This window comes from Carassius carassius, chromosome 3 (genome assembly GCF_963082965.1).
Source record: "Carassius carassius chromosome 3, fCarCar2.1, whole genome shotgun sequence".
In the NCBI taxonomy this organism is placed as follows: Eukaryota; Metazoa; Chordata; class Actinopteri; order Cypriniformes; family Cyprinidae; genus Carassius; species Carassius carassius.
Genome location: NC_081757.1, coordinates 20,161,284 through 20,178,557, shown reverse-complemented (window position 1 = coordinate 20,178,557; position 17,274 = coordinate 20,161,284). Strand labels below are relative to the sequence as shown.

At 37.1% G+C, this 17,274-nt stretch overlaps 1 protein-coding gene across 3 annotated transcripts in view; it reads right to left on the bottom strand.

Annotated features, from left to right (window-relative positions):
* Positions 1-30: 30 nt before the first annotated feature.
* The window catches only part of LOC132122757 (VPS10 domain-containing receptor SorCS2-like), a 162,969-nt gene continuing 145,725 nt past the window's right edge, over positions 31-17,274 (bottom strand). The window contains exons 11-27 of one of the 3 annotated variants that reach the window (XM_059533147.1): positions 15,583-15,685; positions 14,610-14,686; positions 14,145-14,236; positions 13,288-13,395; positions 11,992-12,112; positions 11,583-11,716; positions 11,297-11,425; positions 9,999-10,170; positions 9,687-9,873; positions 9,251-9,384; positions 8,709-8,832; positions 6,355-6,467; positions 6,132-6,254; positions 5,735-5,834; positions 4,834-4,936; positions 4,270-4,490; positions 31-3,278 (exon numbers count right to left, since the gene is read on the bottom strand). In XM_059533147.1, coding sequence (XP_059389130.1) covers positions 3,214-3,278; positions 4,270-4,490; positions 4,834-4,936; positions 5,735-5,834; positions 6,132-6,254; positions 6,355-6,467; positions 8,709-8,832; positions 9,251-9,384; positions 9,687-9,873; positions 9,999-10,170; positions 11,297-11,425; positions 11,583-11,716; positions 11,992-12,112; positions 13,288-13,395; positions 14,145-14,236; positions 14,610-14,686; positions 15,583-15,685 — 2,106 coding nt within the window. In that variant the 3' untranslated portion in view covers positions 31-3,213. Of the gene's footprint in view, positions 3,279-4,257; positions 4,491-4,833; positions 4,937-5,734; positions 5,835-6,131; positions 6,255-6,354; positions 6,468-8,708; positions 8,833-9,250; positions 9,385-9,686; positions 9,874-9,998; positions 10,171-11,296; positions 11,426-11,582; positions 11,717-11,991; positions 12,113-13,287; positions 13,396-14,144; positions 14,237-14,609; positions 14,687-15,582; positions 15,686-17,274 lie in introns of all 3 variants that reach the window. The other 2 variants (XM_059533137.1, XM_059533156.1) reach the window with 2 other exon arrangements.

Below are 17,274 nucleotides of genomic sequence, written 5' to 3'. Positions count from 1 at the left end.
ACTGAAATGAAAACCGGTATCAGCTTCATGTATCATGTTAAAACTTTATTAAACAGCTCAAACTAACAAAACAAACACAGTTAGTGTGTTTGAATTCAGACACGCTAATTAAGTGCTTTTCACTTGTTGCAGTGGAGTCAAAAACATTTACATTATAAAGAAACAAGAACAAAAAATTAAAAGTGAAAAAAAAAAAAAAAATACAGAGTCAGTTCTACTTTGTCTCTCCACCAGATTTGAGTCTGAATTTCCAAAATGATTTGGGTGTGTGTATATGCGAAGTGTCCTTGTTGCAGGTGTGTGCCATCACTAAAGATAAACTTACTCCGAAGACACTCAAGCTTCTGGTGCAATTAGTTCATACTGTTTGCACTGTACAGAAATTAACAATTTTGTAGTATTGATATACATAAGCATAAACTGGTGAATGTAGAGATAACATCTTTTTGGTTTATGCTTAAAGATCTATTGACTCAAGACCGCCATAAAACAGTCAATGTTTGACTCAAACTTGGAAAGACACAATCTGCTCAAGCTCCACAACAGAATTTGTTGAAGAGACAGTGAACCTGCAATCTATACGTTTGGTCAAGACTTCCAGCAGGGTGACCAAAAATATATATTTTTTTTGTTTGTTTTTCTTGGACATGCTCTGGCCAGGATTTCTAAATTGTCTAAAAAATGTCTGGGCTTTGGCTTTATCTTCCTATTTACATGCTCTCTGCTGTACACATTCTTCTCCGTAGATCCCAATTTCTTGCTTGTTGCTATGTCCAATGCCTGCATCACTACCTTTCAGTCATTACCTTCACCAAGTCTGAAAAAAAGCTAAAACCCAGACATTTAAAGAGCTAGAGCACCCAAAAAAGAAAATTATCCCATGATTTGCTCACCCTCAAGCAATTCTAGGTGTATATAACTTTAGTGTTATACTAAACATGTCCTGACTCTTCCAAGCTTTAAAATGGCAGTGAATTGGCGTTGAGATTTTGAAGTCTAATAAAGTGAATCAATCCATCACAAAAATGATTCCAGACGGCTCTGGGGTGTTAATAAAGGCCTTTAGAAGCAAAGTAATGCATGTAAGAAAAATATCCATGTTTAAAACTATAAATCGTAAACTGTAGCTTCCGTTTACTGACGTACACACCTTCACGTGAGAGCGGCGTTCCAGCAGATGACGTTTGCGAAGTGTAAGCTCCGGTGAGAATATGCTAGTCTCGCAAAAGCCAAGTTTTGTTTACAGTAAGCCAGTCTCCTCCTGGCTAATATCAAAATCCTCTGACAATATCTTTTTTTAATTAGCGGATCTGTGGAAGACCCAGGATCTTTTTTTTAATATACCTCCGATTTTATTTGTCCGAAAGAAGAAAGTCATATACACCTAAGTTGGCCTGAGTAAACTGTGGTAAGTTTCATCTTTGGGTGAACTATCCCTTGAAGACAATTAAGAAATACTAAACGGGACATGTGGTCACCCTACTTCCTAGACTGAATCTTTCTCATGTAGTATGATTTAACATACACAGTGTCTTTCTCACTTGAAATGAAGTGTTCCCTGAACCCACCCGAACAACAATGTACAAGCCATGAACTGTGATTAGTGCAAGTGAGAGACCTTCATCCATTCACATCCAGGAAACACTAGTGATTCCAACAGCGAGACGTGTGCATTGAGATAGACTCGATTCAAACAGCTAAACCCTTAAAATGTCAACAACAAAAATCTGAATGCACACAAAGACACAGTTGCACCACTTCTCACACAGCTCTTTAGTCGTGTGAGTGTAAATGTTATAGATAGTGTGAAATATTAAGAATATCCTTCAGTAAACAACGCTGAATAAAGACAAAGATGTAGAAGTGATCAAATCATGTCCATGTAGAACTCCTGAATTCAAGAAGACCCAGTGCGAGGCATTTGGGAGAAAACAGTGCACATTTTGGTCTATTGAAAGTGTCATATTTCGGCGGATTTATATACAGAGGGTTCTATGTACACATTGTTATATATACAAGCCAAACCAAAGGGAACGTAACCTCGTCCTTCTATGCCTAACATAGGCTTATACACACACACTACACCTGACAGGTAGCACATGCTACACTGGGTACCATCCTGTGTTGACTCCCTGTCAATATCTGATGGCTGATGCTTGTGAGGAAATCTAAAGTCCAATAAATAAATGAGCATATGAATTTAGCTAGCTTTCACAAAGGATTTCGACACAATGAATGATGGGATTCGATTTGTTAGGGGATACTGTTTCATTATACAGTGAAGATAAATGGACTATAATCTGACAGATGAGAATTTGGCACTGTAGTTCTTGGAGAAAACAGACAGGAAGGAGGCTCAAGGGGCAATATCCCAGGCCCTATCGTAAGGACACCCACAAAACAATGTCTCAGGCCTTGTAAATTTAAGCGAGGGTCCTGATAATTGGTGCAAGTTTTACAAGTATACAAAGAAGCATCCAGCTGTTGCAGCATCAGATGAGACAGACAAAAATGATGACTTTACTGCATAGCATAATCATGAAACAAGGCAAAATAATAAGTTTTGTTATGGATTAAAGCAAGAGATGTGTTATTGCATATAAAAATTCAACTTTTTTTTTTTTTACACAATACAATACAGAAAAGAGGGTGACAGGATATCTTTTCCCTTTGGCTATATATCTAACAAACATTGCTTCCCCTGAATGAAATGTGTATTGTATCCTGCACAGCTTCACTCACATATCTGTCTAATCTGAGTTTTACAATGACCACAACAGAGTCCAAAACACTATTCAGACAGAAAGACAAAACTAACAAAAGATGGGAAATAAAGCATTTGTCAATGAGTTTCTCCCTGGGAATTAGTAAGTGGGGCTGATTCCATGCTCCTGTGATAAGAGCAATAATGAGTAGAGATGAGAGAGAAGTGGACAGGGATAAGACAGACTGCTGGGTGCAAAGACCAACAAATGTAAGTGTGCATATGTGATTATCAGTGAAGCTGAGGCGCAGCAAATGGGCACAAATCCACCTCGTAGGATGAGGGAACAGAGGCTGGAATAGACAGAGAGAAGATAGAGAGAGGAGGAGAAGGTTTGGTGCAGGTGTGTTTCTGATCTCTCTCCTGTAAGGGTGTCTGAAGGGTCAGATCTGGAGAGAGGAGGAAGGCATAGTCTATTGTGCTCGTCACTGGCACCCTCACATTGGTCATCAGCTGGTCAGGTAACTGTGCAGCTCCCTTGAATTTATGCTCAACACCACTCCTGAATGGTTGCCTGGTAACAAGAAAAGCAGAAGGAGGTTTTGTAAAGGCAGCAGGTGAAAAAAAAATGCTCTTCATCACTCAAGGTTGCTGCACAATGTAACACTGAAGAAAATGTAGCCATTTTATAATAACACCTATAGATTGTTCTAGATTCATTTTTAAAATGTGTTCTTAGTGGACTGAATACATTTTAACCAACTCACAAAGTAGTTAGTAATAATAAGATTAAATCAATATCATTTAAAAATGATATTTTTCATTATAAAATGTGATAAAGTCATTTAAAAGCCCTGTTTTTAAATAAAGAAAAAGTTTAATAAAACGGTGTTAATAATACTAAAATATTGTTTTATGTGCCTTTTGAATCAAATAAGACTTTAAAATAAGGTTAAATTTGAAACAAAATAAACATTTGAAACAATGAAATAAACATAAGTAAATGCATTTAAAATTCTTAAATATATTATGAATAAACATATCATATTTAATCATATCATATCATATCATATATAATCATATTTTAACCAACTGTTAAAGGGATAGTTCACCAAAAAAATGAAAATTTTGTTATCATTTACTCAACCACATGTTGTTCCAAACTTGTATAATTTTTTATGTTGAACATAAAAAAAGATAATTTGAAGAATGATGGTAATCAAACAGTTGATGGTCCAGACTGCTGTTTGGTTCTTTAAAATATATTATTTTGTGCTTGAAATGACATGAGGGTGAGTAAATGATGGCCAAATTTTCATTTTTGGGTGAGCTATACCTTTAATAAGCAGACTATCAGCAGTTCAAGGCAACAGTCATAGTCAATAATTGGTTTAAAGCTTGAATTGTTGCCCAAACTAAAGTATAACCAACAAATCCATTAACAGGCCCCGCTTCTGAATTAGTAACAACCTGATGTTAGAGTGACTGATCTTAACTTTTCTTTTCTGGTTAGTAATGACTGGTTAGTCTAGGGTAACTGAATTTGTTTCTACCTCCAGCGTTACCTAGTGTCTGCGAGTCAAGGTCGTCATCGATGAACTCCTCGCCTTGAATGATATTCTGTGTGTCTTCACTGTGATTGACAGGGCTGGTCATTTCCTGCTCCTTCTCATTGTGCATCTGGGCATAGACGTTTCGTCCTGGCAGTTTTCTGAAACGCAGCCAGGGATGCGTTAGGCTGCTCTCCTTTGGCCTCAGCAAGGAACCATGGTTTTTGTAGTTTTTCCTGTCACAGTTTTGTAGTTCATGTTCTGTTATATAATCTGCCTGTCAGTTAGACATGTGGGGACTGAACATGCATTCTTCAGTGATGGGGTGTAACGGGACAGTGAATATCCATAGCATTATCAACAGATTATTAAGAAAATCTGTGGTTCCTGCATACATGTGTGTACCATGCAATTCGGTGATGGGCAGCAAGACAGAATGGATGTGCATATTGTTCACTTGGAAATAGGTTGAGTCATTTTCCCAACTAGCCCACCCAGGAATGACAGGGAAGTCTTCAAAAAAACATGAAATATTACTTTTTAAAATTGCAGCAATAAAACCTGAAGAAAAGGACAAACCTTTTAAACTTGAAGAGTATGAATGCAGCAGCAGAGATCAGACTGATGAGGAGAAAGACAGCTAGAGCCCAAACACCTGGACCTGCTGCAGCCAGACGAGAACCTGCAGAAGAGGAGCATCTCTGATCATCACGCTTCACTTCCTTTATCATAATTATCAAACGCTTGCCAACATTTGCAATAGATTACATACAAAATTTGATTGTGCTAACCTGTATATTATTAGCGCTTGTAATGCCACAGGAATTAAAGGGATAGTTTATGCTTGATGAGATGAATTTTCATTTTTGAGGGAACTCTTTAACCATCATCTGGCTCTAACGATAACTATTTACTTACCAAGCACGTAAAACATAAAACAAAGTCACACAAATCACACACAATGTACACACCTTGTGTGGATGAAGCCATTTGTGTGGCTGTGACACAGCAGTGAAACAAACAAACAAAAAAAAACTTTAAAATGCCTAAAATATGAAGTTTACAATAAAGAAAACTTAAGCATGCCATGTTATTCAAACCAAAGAGCACTGCGACTTTGACAGCACATAACTCAAACAGAAATGCAAGCCAACAGTAGCATACATATGAAGAGTAAATGAAGTCAACTGAAGACAACTAGATCAGAAAACAGAACAGAAACGACATTACTGCATTATTTTTCCCCTTCAATTTATATCTCTGTATAAGCAAATTAAGAGTAAAGATGACACTTCTAAAAGCAAGAGGTAAAGAGACGCACCAGTCTCTGTTGTGCTGGCAGACACATCACTAGTGATAGGTCCTTTGAAATACACGAGTAATTATTGATGAAGGGCTTGCTGTAATGCTATAACTGTTAAGTGACTCACTGAATGTGTGAGTGTCTGTCAGGGGCTGGAATCTGTTTTATTTTGCTCACCTCTATCCGAGTCTGCCAGACTCACCAATACTCTTAACCCTCCTCTCACAATGAAGCTCACGTTGTTCTCACTCAGAACCTGCTTTATAGTGGGAACCCGCTGCGCAAATGAAGAACACACACAAGAACATAACAGTTCAATCCTAACAAATATCACTTCAAAGCATTCTGACCATTATAGGCTACTTTATTATAATTTTTGTCCGAGTAATCTTGGTAAACCACAGTAAACAAGAAATGAATTCCCTGACTCGTTCAATTCTAATGCAAAAAGTATCTCCAGGTTCTAACATGTTGTTTGTGGATGTCTTTTAGGTCACCGTATCAAGAGTTTGTATTGCTAGAGTAATGTTTTGGTGTCTGAGACTGTATCTCTTCTCATTCGAGTGGCTTTTACCTTATCCACAAACACACTCCTCTTCACTGGAGTGCTCTCTTGAGGAAGAACATAGAGGTCTGCAGTGGTGGGAAGACCAGGCTTCACCATGGTCACCAAAGAGTCCTGAGGAACCCCTGTGAGCTTTTAGAGAAAGAGCAAAACATAAGTACATTTAAAACTGTTGTTTTGCATAAAACAAACAGAGCTGTAGTGTTTGTGTGTTTATGATTGAAATGAGAACCTTTGCAAGAATCTTGGTTACGACTTGTCCCACATCTCGTCTCCATTCGGGGATGTTTGGGTTAAAGCGATCCAAATTACGACTGAAACTCAAAGGAATCACCTGGAAATGATCTGAAGAGAGACAATGTATTATGAACATGTAAATGTTAATATTGCAGCTGCAAAAAAAAAAAAAAAAACAACTGAGAGATTCACACCTATACTGCACAAAAGAATAAAAAAAACAATACAATAATAATCGTTTAACTCTCATTAGTTCTATAAGCCTCACTATTTGAAGTGATCCTACTGCATAAAAAGAGGCAAGAGGTGAGGCAGACAAAGACTTTCAATCGGTGTCACACTCACAAAACCTTGTTACTCCAATAGCTATAGCAACGCATATAGGTTTTTTAAAATGAAATGAAGGTGATTGATAGTGGTATGACAGAATTACATTTTTTCCGGTGAACTATATACCTTTCATATGACATGAAAAATGTGTAAAGGACTCATAAAACCAGTTGAAAAGATGTGATCTCAAAATACAGAACCGAACTCTTCCAGGCAAGTGTTTTCTACAGAAATATAAAGTTGGGAAGTGATCCGACTTAAAAATTATAAAAAAATGTAACCAACAGGTTTACTTTTAGCTGGAGGATAAATGATATGAAACAGTGAAGTGAGACTGTGCACAATAGTTCTTCTTCATTTTGTATTCAAGCTGAACATTGTCTCTGAGGGAGACCGTCATTTCTGCTTTCCAAGCATGAGCTCATCCCTATCACACCACACTCATAAATATTCAATCCAGCCCTGGAATCACATTAATATTACAATTCTATTTAACACTGTCATTACAAGAAAGAAATAGGGTTAGTCCTCAAGTCGGATTTCAAACCCAAATCGAGAACTTTAACGATATGCATTAACTGTGGCATTAGTTCCCAATGTTATTTTAGTATTGACGGTGTTTCTGTGAATTATGTTTAATGATATACAATCTGTGTCTGTCACAAGGTCAGGATTATTCATGCAGTACATGCAGGAACTAAAAAACCACAACACACTGGTTTACTGATGTAATGAGCAGAGCAATTTAACACACTTGCTAACGTAAAAATACAACTCAAAACAGAAAAATTTATATTATTCAAAAATATTTCATTGCAATAACTGGTCTTTTTGTGCTTCTCGTTTACATTAATGGACAACTGCTTTACTTCAAGTCATAATTTTTATTTCCATATTTCCATGGCAAATAGAATTTAAATGAACAGTTCTGTATGACTAGTGCTTAACTATATTATAAAACCAACTCATTGAAAGTAGCACAAAGGCCATTTAGACTGTCTTTGTGGTGCCTTCAGTTATATTATTATAGTTTGTGTCCTTTTTGTTGAACAGAGTGCAAACATTCATTTGTTATGCTTTGCAAACAATTGGGCCATATTGGTTTGGAATTATGTAAGGGTGAGTAAATGAGGCTGTGTCCCAAATGATGCACTATACGCTATGCACTCATACGCGATGTACTTATGCACTAAGTACTTAACCATGTAGTGCATGAATTATATAACGTTATTTTGTCATTCATAATTGGAGTCTGAAAGCCCCTCCCCTTTCGCTATGTAATTAAAGCTGTGACAGTTGAGTGCATGAAGTTTCCAACATTCCAGACTATTTCGATTATTTAGGTGCATCATCTGCATGTTTAAAGTGCACTTTTTCTTTTTGGAATTTTCAGTGTGAATGCACTACTCACACTATTTATATTAAAAAAAACATCATAGAATAGAGCATAAGTACGCGATTTGGGATGCACTGTGAGTTTCATTTTTAGGTGAACTGGCTGCTTCCTTTTTAATCACAGATCTTCCATGGACATACCCAAAAAAATGGTTGCTGTTAAAAAAACCCTGGTATTTTCTGAAAGAAGAGAACAGTGAGTTCTGAGGATGATAACTGAGTAACTTTCACTCTGAGTATGTATGTTCAAATAAAAAAAGATATCCTACATATCATTTTCAGTCAATTACCTTTTCACTTTTTTTTTTTTTGTAAATAATGTTGGTATTATATTGCAGGATTCAACATCTTTAGCTGCCTTATCTCACATTCTTCAACTGTCAAAAATAATTGTGCTAGATGTTTTGCTCAAAATTCTGTGAACAGTAAACTTGCCTTTTATTATTTGATTGGCCATCTCAAACTAACAATCACAATGTTAAACCAATGCACTCTGAAAATGCTTAATATGCATGATAGAATTAAACAGAATTAATCATTTTAGAGATACTGAAATTACAGTATTCAGCCATAAATCTGATCCGCCCCTGATGCTGTACACCATCAAGGGGTGTTTTATCTTACCGTAGACAATGACAGTCTTGCTGTCCTGTACCATGGATCGACCATTAGATGCCTGAACTGTGACAGGAACTTCCCCCTCCTCAGAGAACCTTGTAATCAGACTGTTCTCCAGGGTCAGCTTCGGCTGTCGAGGGGAAGACACATCATACATATCTATATACAGTATATGTGTAACAGCTACACCTGAACCTTTAAGCATAAGCATCTCAGATTAATTCCAAGTCAATTTCTTCAATATTTACACATGTATGAGAGTATACACATGTGCATATGTGTGTATGAACTCATTAAACATTAATCTTAAAACTTCTCATTACAATCCCACAAATGCATATAATCTTAGATGTAGTGCCAATGAATTCATTACATGCCATTTTTTTCTGTATAAAAAATTCATAGTGCTAAAATACATGATTACGCAATTTAAAAAAAATTCAGTATAATTTAACACCAAATATACACACCTAATAAAAGAAACAGAAAAACAAGAGCTATTTTGGCAGTTCCTTTTTTATGGAATATTATTAATTAGCAGAGAGTACCTGAAGGTTATCTCCAATCCACCAGTAAAACACTGTAAGGTTTGCCTCAGTGGGCAGGACTATAGCTGTGAGATTTACTTCTTGATTTCTGCCAGCGATTGGAACCACCTCCAGATGGACATCTTGAAGAGGAGCTGGAGAGAACATGGGATCAAAATAGAAAAATAGACAAAGTGAGAGTTGTGCAAAAAAAAAAAAAAGTGTTAAGCCTATCTTGAAATAAAACAGCACATATAGTGTGAGAAATGTGTACAATTTCCATCAATATTTGGTAACATCCAACCTTTCTTTGTGCAGATTTCACATGGGCCTGATTCTAAGTTATGAAACATTTCAACCTCACGGTATTACAGATTATACTACCCATTATGTTCCATAATTTACACAGCAGTCTTAAAACTCATGACTCTAGATTATTTCTGAAGATTTTACTGACCTGTGACCTGGATATAAAGTGTGGCTTGGTCATGTCCAGCAGAGTTTTCAGCCTTCACATTGACACGGTAAACACCTGGCTTCTCATAACGGTGCTGAATGGGTTCATCTGTGACAGTCAGGTTTTCATATATAGCCCTGAAGCCATCCATTAAATCGACCTGATATCTGGTGCTGGTGGTGTCACCCTGAAGAGGGAAGAATAAAGAAAAAAAAGTGAAACATGCCTACAAATAAGAAGAACATTCTTCCTTGCCTGTAAGTCTTTACATTTTCTATTTAAAGCATTCAAATGATAAGAGTTGTACTTCACCTGTTCCTGATGGACTATAAAAGTGATGTCATCCCCAGGTGCCACAGCCAGCATCTGTCCTTTGATGCCCAGCTGCAGACCGCTAGGGGGCAGCAAAGGGCAGGAATGCTGCTTCGCGCTCTGTTCTTTATTCAAGCCACCCTCACAAACATCAGAGATGACCTTCCGGTAACTACAACAAGACAACACAAGACATGTTAGCCTTAGCCTAGTTTTTATTATTTGCCTTAAACTGGAAAATCCATGTGACGTGGCCTGGATTTAATTTATCACTCATTCACTATGCACTACAGAGTGATCATCACATAGTTTGCTATCCGTATATGACATGTCCCTGTTTTCTGGGTCCAAACACTATCAAAAGTCAAAAGACAATAACGAATGGTGCTGATATTCATATTTTATTTTCATTTATTATGCAATTGTGTGTATATATATATATATATATATATATATATATATATATACACTCTAACACTAGCTTGCTCTAATCTTTTTCTATTCTATCTGTTTTCTTTTTATTTATTATATTATTTAAAAGCCCTTGCTACATGTACTGTGTTAAGCTAACTGAGACTTGTTATAGCACTTAAATCATTGCTCTTTTTGTTGTTTTTGATTGCTTCCACTGTCCTCATTTGTAAGTCGCTTTGGATAAAAGCGTCTGCTAAATGAATAAATGTAAAATGTAAATGATATACAGTAGTACTACTAAATACTACTAAAGTACTACATAACAGAATCTCAGTTGGCCAGACAGTGATTCATCTTTTTAGAATCATTAAAATATTGGTGTCTGAATCACTGTGACCCTGGAGACTATAGTGTATACATCATGAAAAACTATTCATATATTTGTGTTACAAATGAATAGTGCTCATAAAAGGATGTTGAGATAGCATTCTCACTTAAAACCGAGTGGAGGTTTGTACGCAACTTAAGCAGATAAGGGACAAAATGAGTGTGTGTGGACATAGCTTCAGGTAATATTGTGCACTATCACTATGACATTGCATGTGTGTTGTGGCCTGAATGATGAACATCTGATCTGACAATTCAGGCTAAGAAACATTCCAAAAAAAGATCTGATTTCAAAAGACTTGTGGACATGGTACTCATTTTATGGTACTCAGCCTGTCTGAACAAAGCTTGTGTGCTCATCTAATGTGTCTATGATATGCATGAGTGGGTGTTTTCTGTTGTGGCATTCACTGTGCTTGCTCAGTGTAAAAACTGACACATTTTATAACTGTAGCGGTTATGCCCTGCATTTCTTAATGTTCAGCGTTTAGTATTACCCTGTGCTGGACCTGTAGCTGTTTTCCATGTGGCAGTTTTCAGGTGGAGCGTCAGGATCATGCCAGAAGTCAGGATAACAGCGATCCCCCTCTAACCGCAGGCTGGGAGCACGCTCAAAGCCATAGTCACTGAGAACACACACAGAGAGACGTAAAGCTCTATTTTTAGCCCAGTGCACTGCATTGGGGTTTGAAAGTGAAGTTAAGAGTGTCTGTTATAGCAAAGGCATCTGTGTATAATTGCTATTGGGATGAAATGTGTAAAGCTTATCTCTCTATTTTGTACCAGGCAAAGTCTTTCTCTGTGCACTGGCAAGGTTTAGCTGTTAAAGCTGATGTATAGCTCTTCCCTTTAATGCAGAACGATGACTCCTTCCTCCTCCTGTACATTCGCTCCTGGCCCATGATGCATTTCTCTCTCTGTAGGAGGAAACCTGTCATGAGTCTCCATTTGAATAGTAAACTGATTCACAGCTTAAATGTAAATTTATTTCCATAACAGAAGAGTTAAAATTTATTGCTGAAAATATTTTTATATTATTATTATTATTTCAAATAATCTTTATATCTGCGTCCTTATTTTCTTCTCATGAGTTTCAATGATCTGTACAGCACTTTGGTTCAACCTTTATTGTTTTTGAACATGCTGTTACTTTACTGCTGAGTGGGAGGTCAGAAAAACAGCCTGATATTACCTGTAGGTCAGTGAGTTTCCAGGAGTCATAATCAGCTTCTGTGCACTGCCTGGGAAACAACTGTCGGAAATCCACCTTCACCAGCTCCCAATCCGAACGGTAACTTATGTGGCCAAATACCCTGTCCACAACAGCAAGCAGAAATAAACATAAGCCTTCGAACTGTCCATTAATCCAACCCTCCATCCATAAACATCCGATTATCCGTCAAGACAAAAGCCATTCATCCCTTTCACCGAAAAGCGAGACCATTGGAGTGTAACCTTGACTTCACGTCACAACACATTCTCTACCCAATTACGCATCTTGGGAATGGTGCAAAGGAGAGGACAGACACATGACCTCACTCATCAGCAGTGTGTTTCTAATGAGCGGGGGCCTCTTTAATTGAGGACTTTGAATTTCACATTGCCTTTCTCAAAAGGGCAGCCTCTTTATAATACAGAGACCACCTGCTGTTTGGGGTCTATGGGAAGATGTTCTTCACTTAATTCCAAATAAATCACTGTTCACCGCCACAAGGTGGAACCCTGTATCTGCATTTTATTGAGTCATGAACAATTAAAAATGCTTTGATCCTCTGGCATATCACTCATATTTGAGATGTCCAATATGTCCAATTTTATAAATACACTTCCTTCAATTAAATGTAGTTCTACAATGAATATACAGCTCGCGATGGACTTAAGGCCTGATAGCAAAATGCCTAACCATTTCATGTCAAGATTATGCTCAAACAGCACTAACAGAATGATTGGAAGAAAAAGCTAATTTATACTACTCTATATACTAAGGGCAAGTAAAACCATAACAGCAACCAAAATATTACTACAAAATAAAAAAACTGTCCTAAAACTCTCTTAAATGGGTAGTTCACAGAAAAATAATTTACTGTATACTCATATTGTCCCAAAACTGTATAATAGATTTTTTTTTTCATGCAATCAAAGCCATTCATCCCTTTCACCGAAAAGCGAGACTATTGGAGTGTAACCTTGACTTCACATCACGAGAAAGAGTTTTTCTTCTTCTTTCCATACAATGAAATGCCATAGGGGACCGGGACCTACTGTATGTTGTTTTGGACACCACTGTCCAAAACAACATACAGTAGGTCCCCATTGGTTTTTCATTGTATGGAAAGAACAAAAAAAAAATCTTTCTCTATTGTGCAGAGGAAAGTAAGTCATAAATGTTTTGAAACATAAAGGGGAGTAAAATGATATTTATTTTTGATCAACTATCCCCTAGTGGACTAGTAACTCCTGTTAAATTTTGTAGAGGACTCATACTCACGTCATAACCAGTGTCTCATCTCCAGGTTCACTCAAAAGTCCATCCACAAATACAGAAGTGCTGGTGAAGTTGTGGATGCTCCATGTCTGTCCTTCATCTGTGCTGAACCTAAGATAAAATATTTGTTTTGATGTTGTATTAGCTGTACTCTTTTATATCTTATTAAAGTTGTATATCATATATCCTTTGACCTATTACAAGTCTGCTTTGAGTAAAGACATGTATTTTAGTTAAACGTGAAACTCAGTTTACACATTTCATAAATTATTGTAATTAATTATACATTCACTCCTGTCTGAACAAACTGTCAGCTGAAGAATCACTCCATCGGCGTTGATTCTCACAGTGTGAACATGAGAGTTTGTAGGCTTCAAGGCAGCATAAGCACTACAAGCTCTTAGTTTTACCCTGACAGAAGCTGTGTTTGTACTGCCAAGACTCAATGCCGATGAAAGGCTTCAAGGATTATGTGAGAGATGGTAATGATTTTCTCTTTGATCTTCATAGGTCTCCTCTTTACGCAGATTTGTGAAGCATGGTGAACTCGATATCTAGTATGCGAATCACTTCATACAATATGGCTAAAGAGTTGTCTGAGCGGGAACTCGGGGTGGTCTGAAGAGCCCTCCAAAGCCAAATGAGCTTCTTAAAGCGCTCACTCAAAGGATTACCAACACAATCAGGTCAGCAAAAGTCACAGAGGGAACGTCTTGAATTCCTGTTTTTCATAATGGTCTGGCCCAGTTTACAGTTCACTACTCGTGTTTCTCTTTCTGCTGTCAGTCTTTGTCATGTCAGCAACTGGGTACATTTGAGTTTTTGCCTTTGAACACTTACTTCAAACATAATTTACTTACTTGAGTATTTTTAAAGGGATTGAGGTGTCCTTAATGGCCACAATGACACCGCCATGATCCAGATAAAGAATGTGATGCTCTTCTTCAAAAACCTACAGTGAGCAAATGAAATAATCTCTTGAAGTTAATCAAGATTTAATGTCATTAGGGAAAAAAAGAGCTGAGGAAATGAGAGGCAGCAACAATCTCGAAAATCATTGAAAGGACATTAAGGCTGCCACATATTGAGCGCTGAAACGACAGCAAACGAGAGGACAGAATGAGAACAAGAGGAACAAAGATCTGAATTCACAGAGCAAACCGAACCAAGTCTGTTGGGAAAGGTGGGTGTTAAATACAAAGAGCAAACCTAAAGAGTCATGACAAGTCACAGAAGAAGCTACAATGAAGCATTTTTCTGACACTAAAAAGTCATTGTAAAACACATTCGCAGCCCATAAGTGTCTTTTCCGTGTTCATTCTCACCTGTCTCCAGGTCTTGCCACAGTCTGAGGTGATGTACATCTCCTCTTTATATTCAACCAGCTGAGACCCAAGGTTACCTGAAGAGAAGATACACGCAGAATATCTCCACATAAATACAAAGAGCGAGAGAGCATCTTTAATTTTCTTCTTTTTAACTTGAGGCGAAGCAGCAATTTCCTCACTTTGTTTAATTTTAAGAGAGAAGGAGGAGTAGTCGTGAGCGAGTTGCATATAAAAAGAATGAAACTGGAGGCTATTTTGGATCAAAGGCTGAGAACTAGTTAGAGCTGAACATTTTACTGAGGAAGTGCACAATAATAGCAAGAGAAAGCAATTTTTTAATGTAGACTCAGTACTCACTTTGTGCGGTGTATGTACATGTAAATTTATATGGTCAGAACAAGCTTCGATGTGTTTAAAACCAGAGACTGCTTAGGTGTTTGTTAGTAAGACAAATAAGTCAAGAGTGAACAAGTCACAGTGACACTGTCTGTGTGTGTGTGTGTGTGTGTGTGTGTGCGTTACATGTCTGTAACCCTGAGGGAATGGACAGACTTGATGACCTTGTGAACTGGCAATAGCTCTAGCCTTGGATTCAAGAACATTAATGTATTCTCTTCCTCAATTCCCCATGAACCCTGTGGCAATAAAGAGCAAATATTTCATATATCTGAGCCTGTCTCCTTTTGTGCCTCAGTGTGGGCTCAATAGCAGTGCACAACACTCAGAAATGGTACATCACATTTATTTTTCCCTCCTAAAAATATTTCACAGCATTCCTTTCTTTTTTTTCATTTCTTTGTACACACTATCACAATTTCCCTAAGCATGCAGTAGTGCAGATTTGGATCATGAATATAATTACTTGTAATTGAAAAGGAGTACAGAGCTTTATTTGATTTGAGTGTTAGGGCTCCTCAGGGCTATGGTGACAGTGCTGATGTGATGTGTAACAGTGGTCATGAAGACTGACCTGCACCCATTATGAGGCCTGGGGCAGAATCTTTAGTGTGGACCGTTCCAGATACATACGGGTTGTCAGCCCATCGCAGGTGGAGATGGAGGTGACAGTCAGGCTAGGAAGAGGAGCAGAGACAAAGAGAAATCTTACTCTCTCACACTTTTTTTTTTTTACTTTGGTGATCAAGACAATTATTACCCAATAGATGTACCACCAACCAGTGTTTTACATAAGGTGTGCACTAGACTCTAAAGTCTAGACTCAAATAACAGTCTAAGTTCTACAATAAGCAGCCCATCATTTAAAATCACTTCAAGTCCTACTACATAGTGTTCCGGATAAAAGATGAATCAGAGCATGAATATAAAGCATATTTAAGGTGCCAAAAACCTTAACAGGGTGGCGATAAAAAATGAGAAAAGCAGTAAAAATGACAAAAAATGAGAGAGGAAGGAAGAGAGTGTTGATAAGTGAGGAGGAGAAGAGAACAATGAGAAAAAAGACATGTCAAACAGACGGCTGGGAGATGAAGATGTGAGAAGGGTTGGCTAGACAGACAGGAAAGGAGAGAGAAGTCGATACATGTCCTTTCAACTTCTGATTTATATCTAGTCTTGTCTTGTCTAATGTTTGCCAGAAACCATATTTGTGTCTTAATTAATGGCCAGCTACCAGTCACGGTGTTTAAAATGGGCATTTATAATGATACATATCATCTCTAGCTGTTTGTGTGGATTGATGACTCGGATCGTTTTTTCTTTTTTCTTTTCTTTTTTTCATGAGACAGCGGCAGAACCGGTGCCTGCTCTGCCCACCAACCCTCAACCACAAACAGCAGGAGATGAGTAAGATCGAGGGGTCAATGACTTCACGTCTGTGTCTGAGACAGTTGCGGTACAATCATTCTGAACAGGAAAAAAGCAGAGTGTGGGCTGGATATATATCTGTTGATGCATAATGCAATAAAGTCACGATTCTGCTCATATGAATATGCAATGAACCGAAGGGAAAACAACATCTGCATAATTATTGTATATTTAAATCAAGGTCTGCATTGTAGTTTTTAATTTGTGGGTATGTTATGTACACTTCCATTTAAAAGGGGTCTGTAATGCTTTTGAAAGAAGTGTATTTTGCTTATTTGAGCAAAAATACAGTAAATGAGGAATATTGTGAATTTTATTACAATCTTCCTATTTTATTCTTTAGCTGAATTTTGAATAGCATTGCTGAATTTTCTGCTGTCATTAAATCCAGTCTTTAGTGCCACATGATCCTTCATTGTAATATACTGATTTGGTGCTCAAAAAACATTTCTTATTGTTATCAGTATTGAAAAAAATTTTGTGCAGCTTAATATTACTGTGGAAATGTTTTACATTTTTCAGGAATCTTTAATAAATATAAAGTTCAAAAGAACAGCAAGTGAAATAGAAATCTTTTGCAAAAATGTAAGTTTTTACTGTTACTTTTTGATTACCTGAATTCTTGCTGAATAAACGTATTAATAAAAAGCATTTTTTTTTGTTCTAAAAAAAATCTTACTGACCCCAAATGTTTAAACTGTACTATATTTATAAATATCATATGTAAGTAATATGTTTGGGAAATCAAAGTATTAACTGAAAGGTAAAAAGGGGCTTAAAAATAACAACAACAGCTAAAAGTTTTGCTTAACTTTTCAGATACAAATAAAATGGGTGC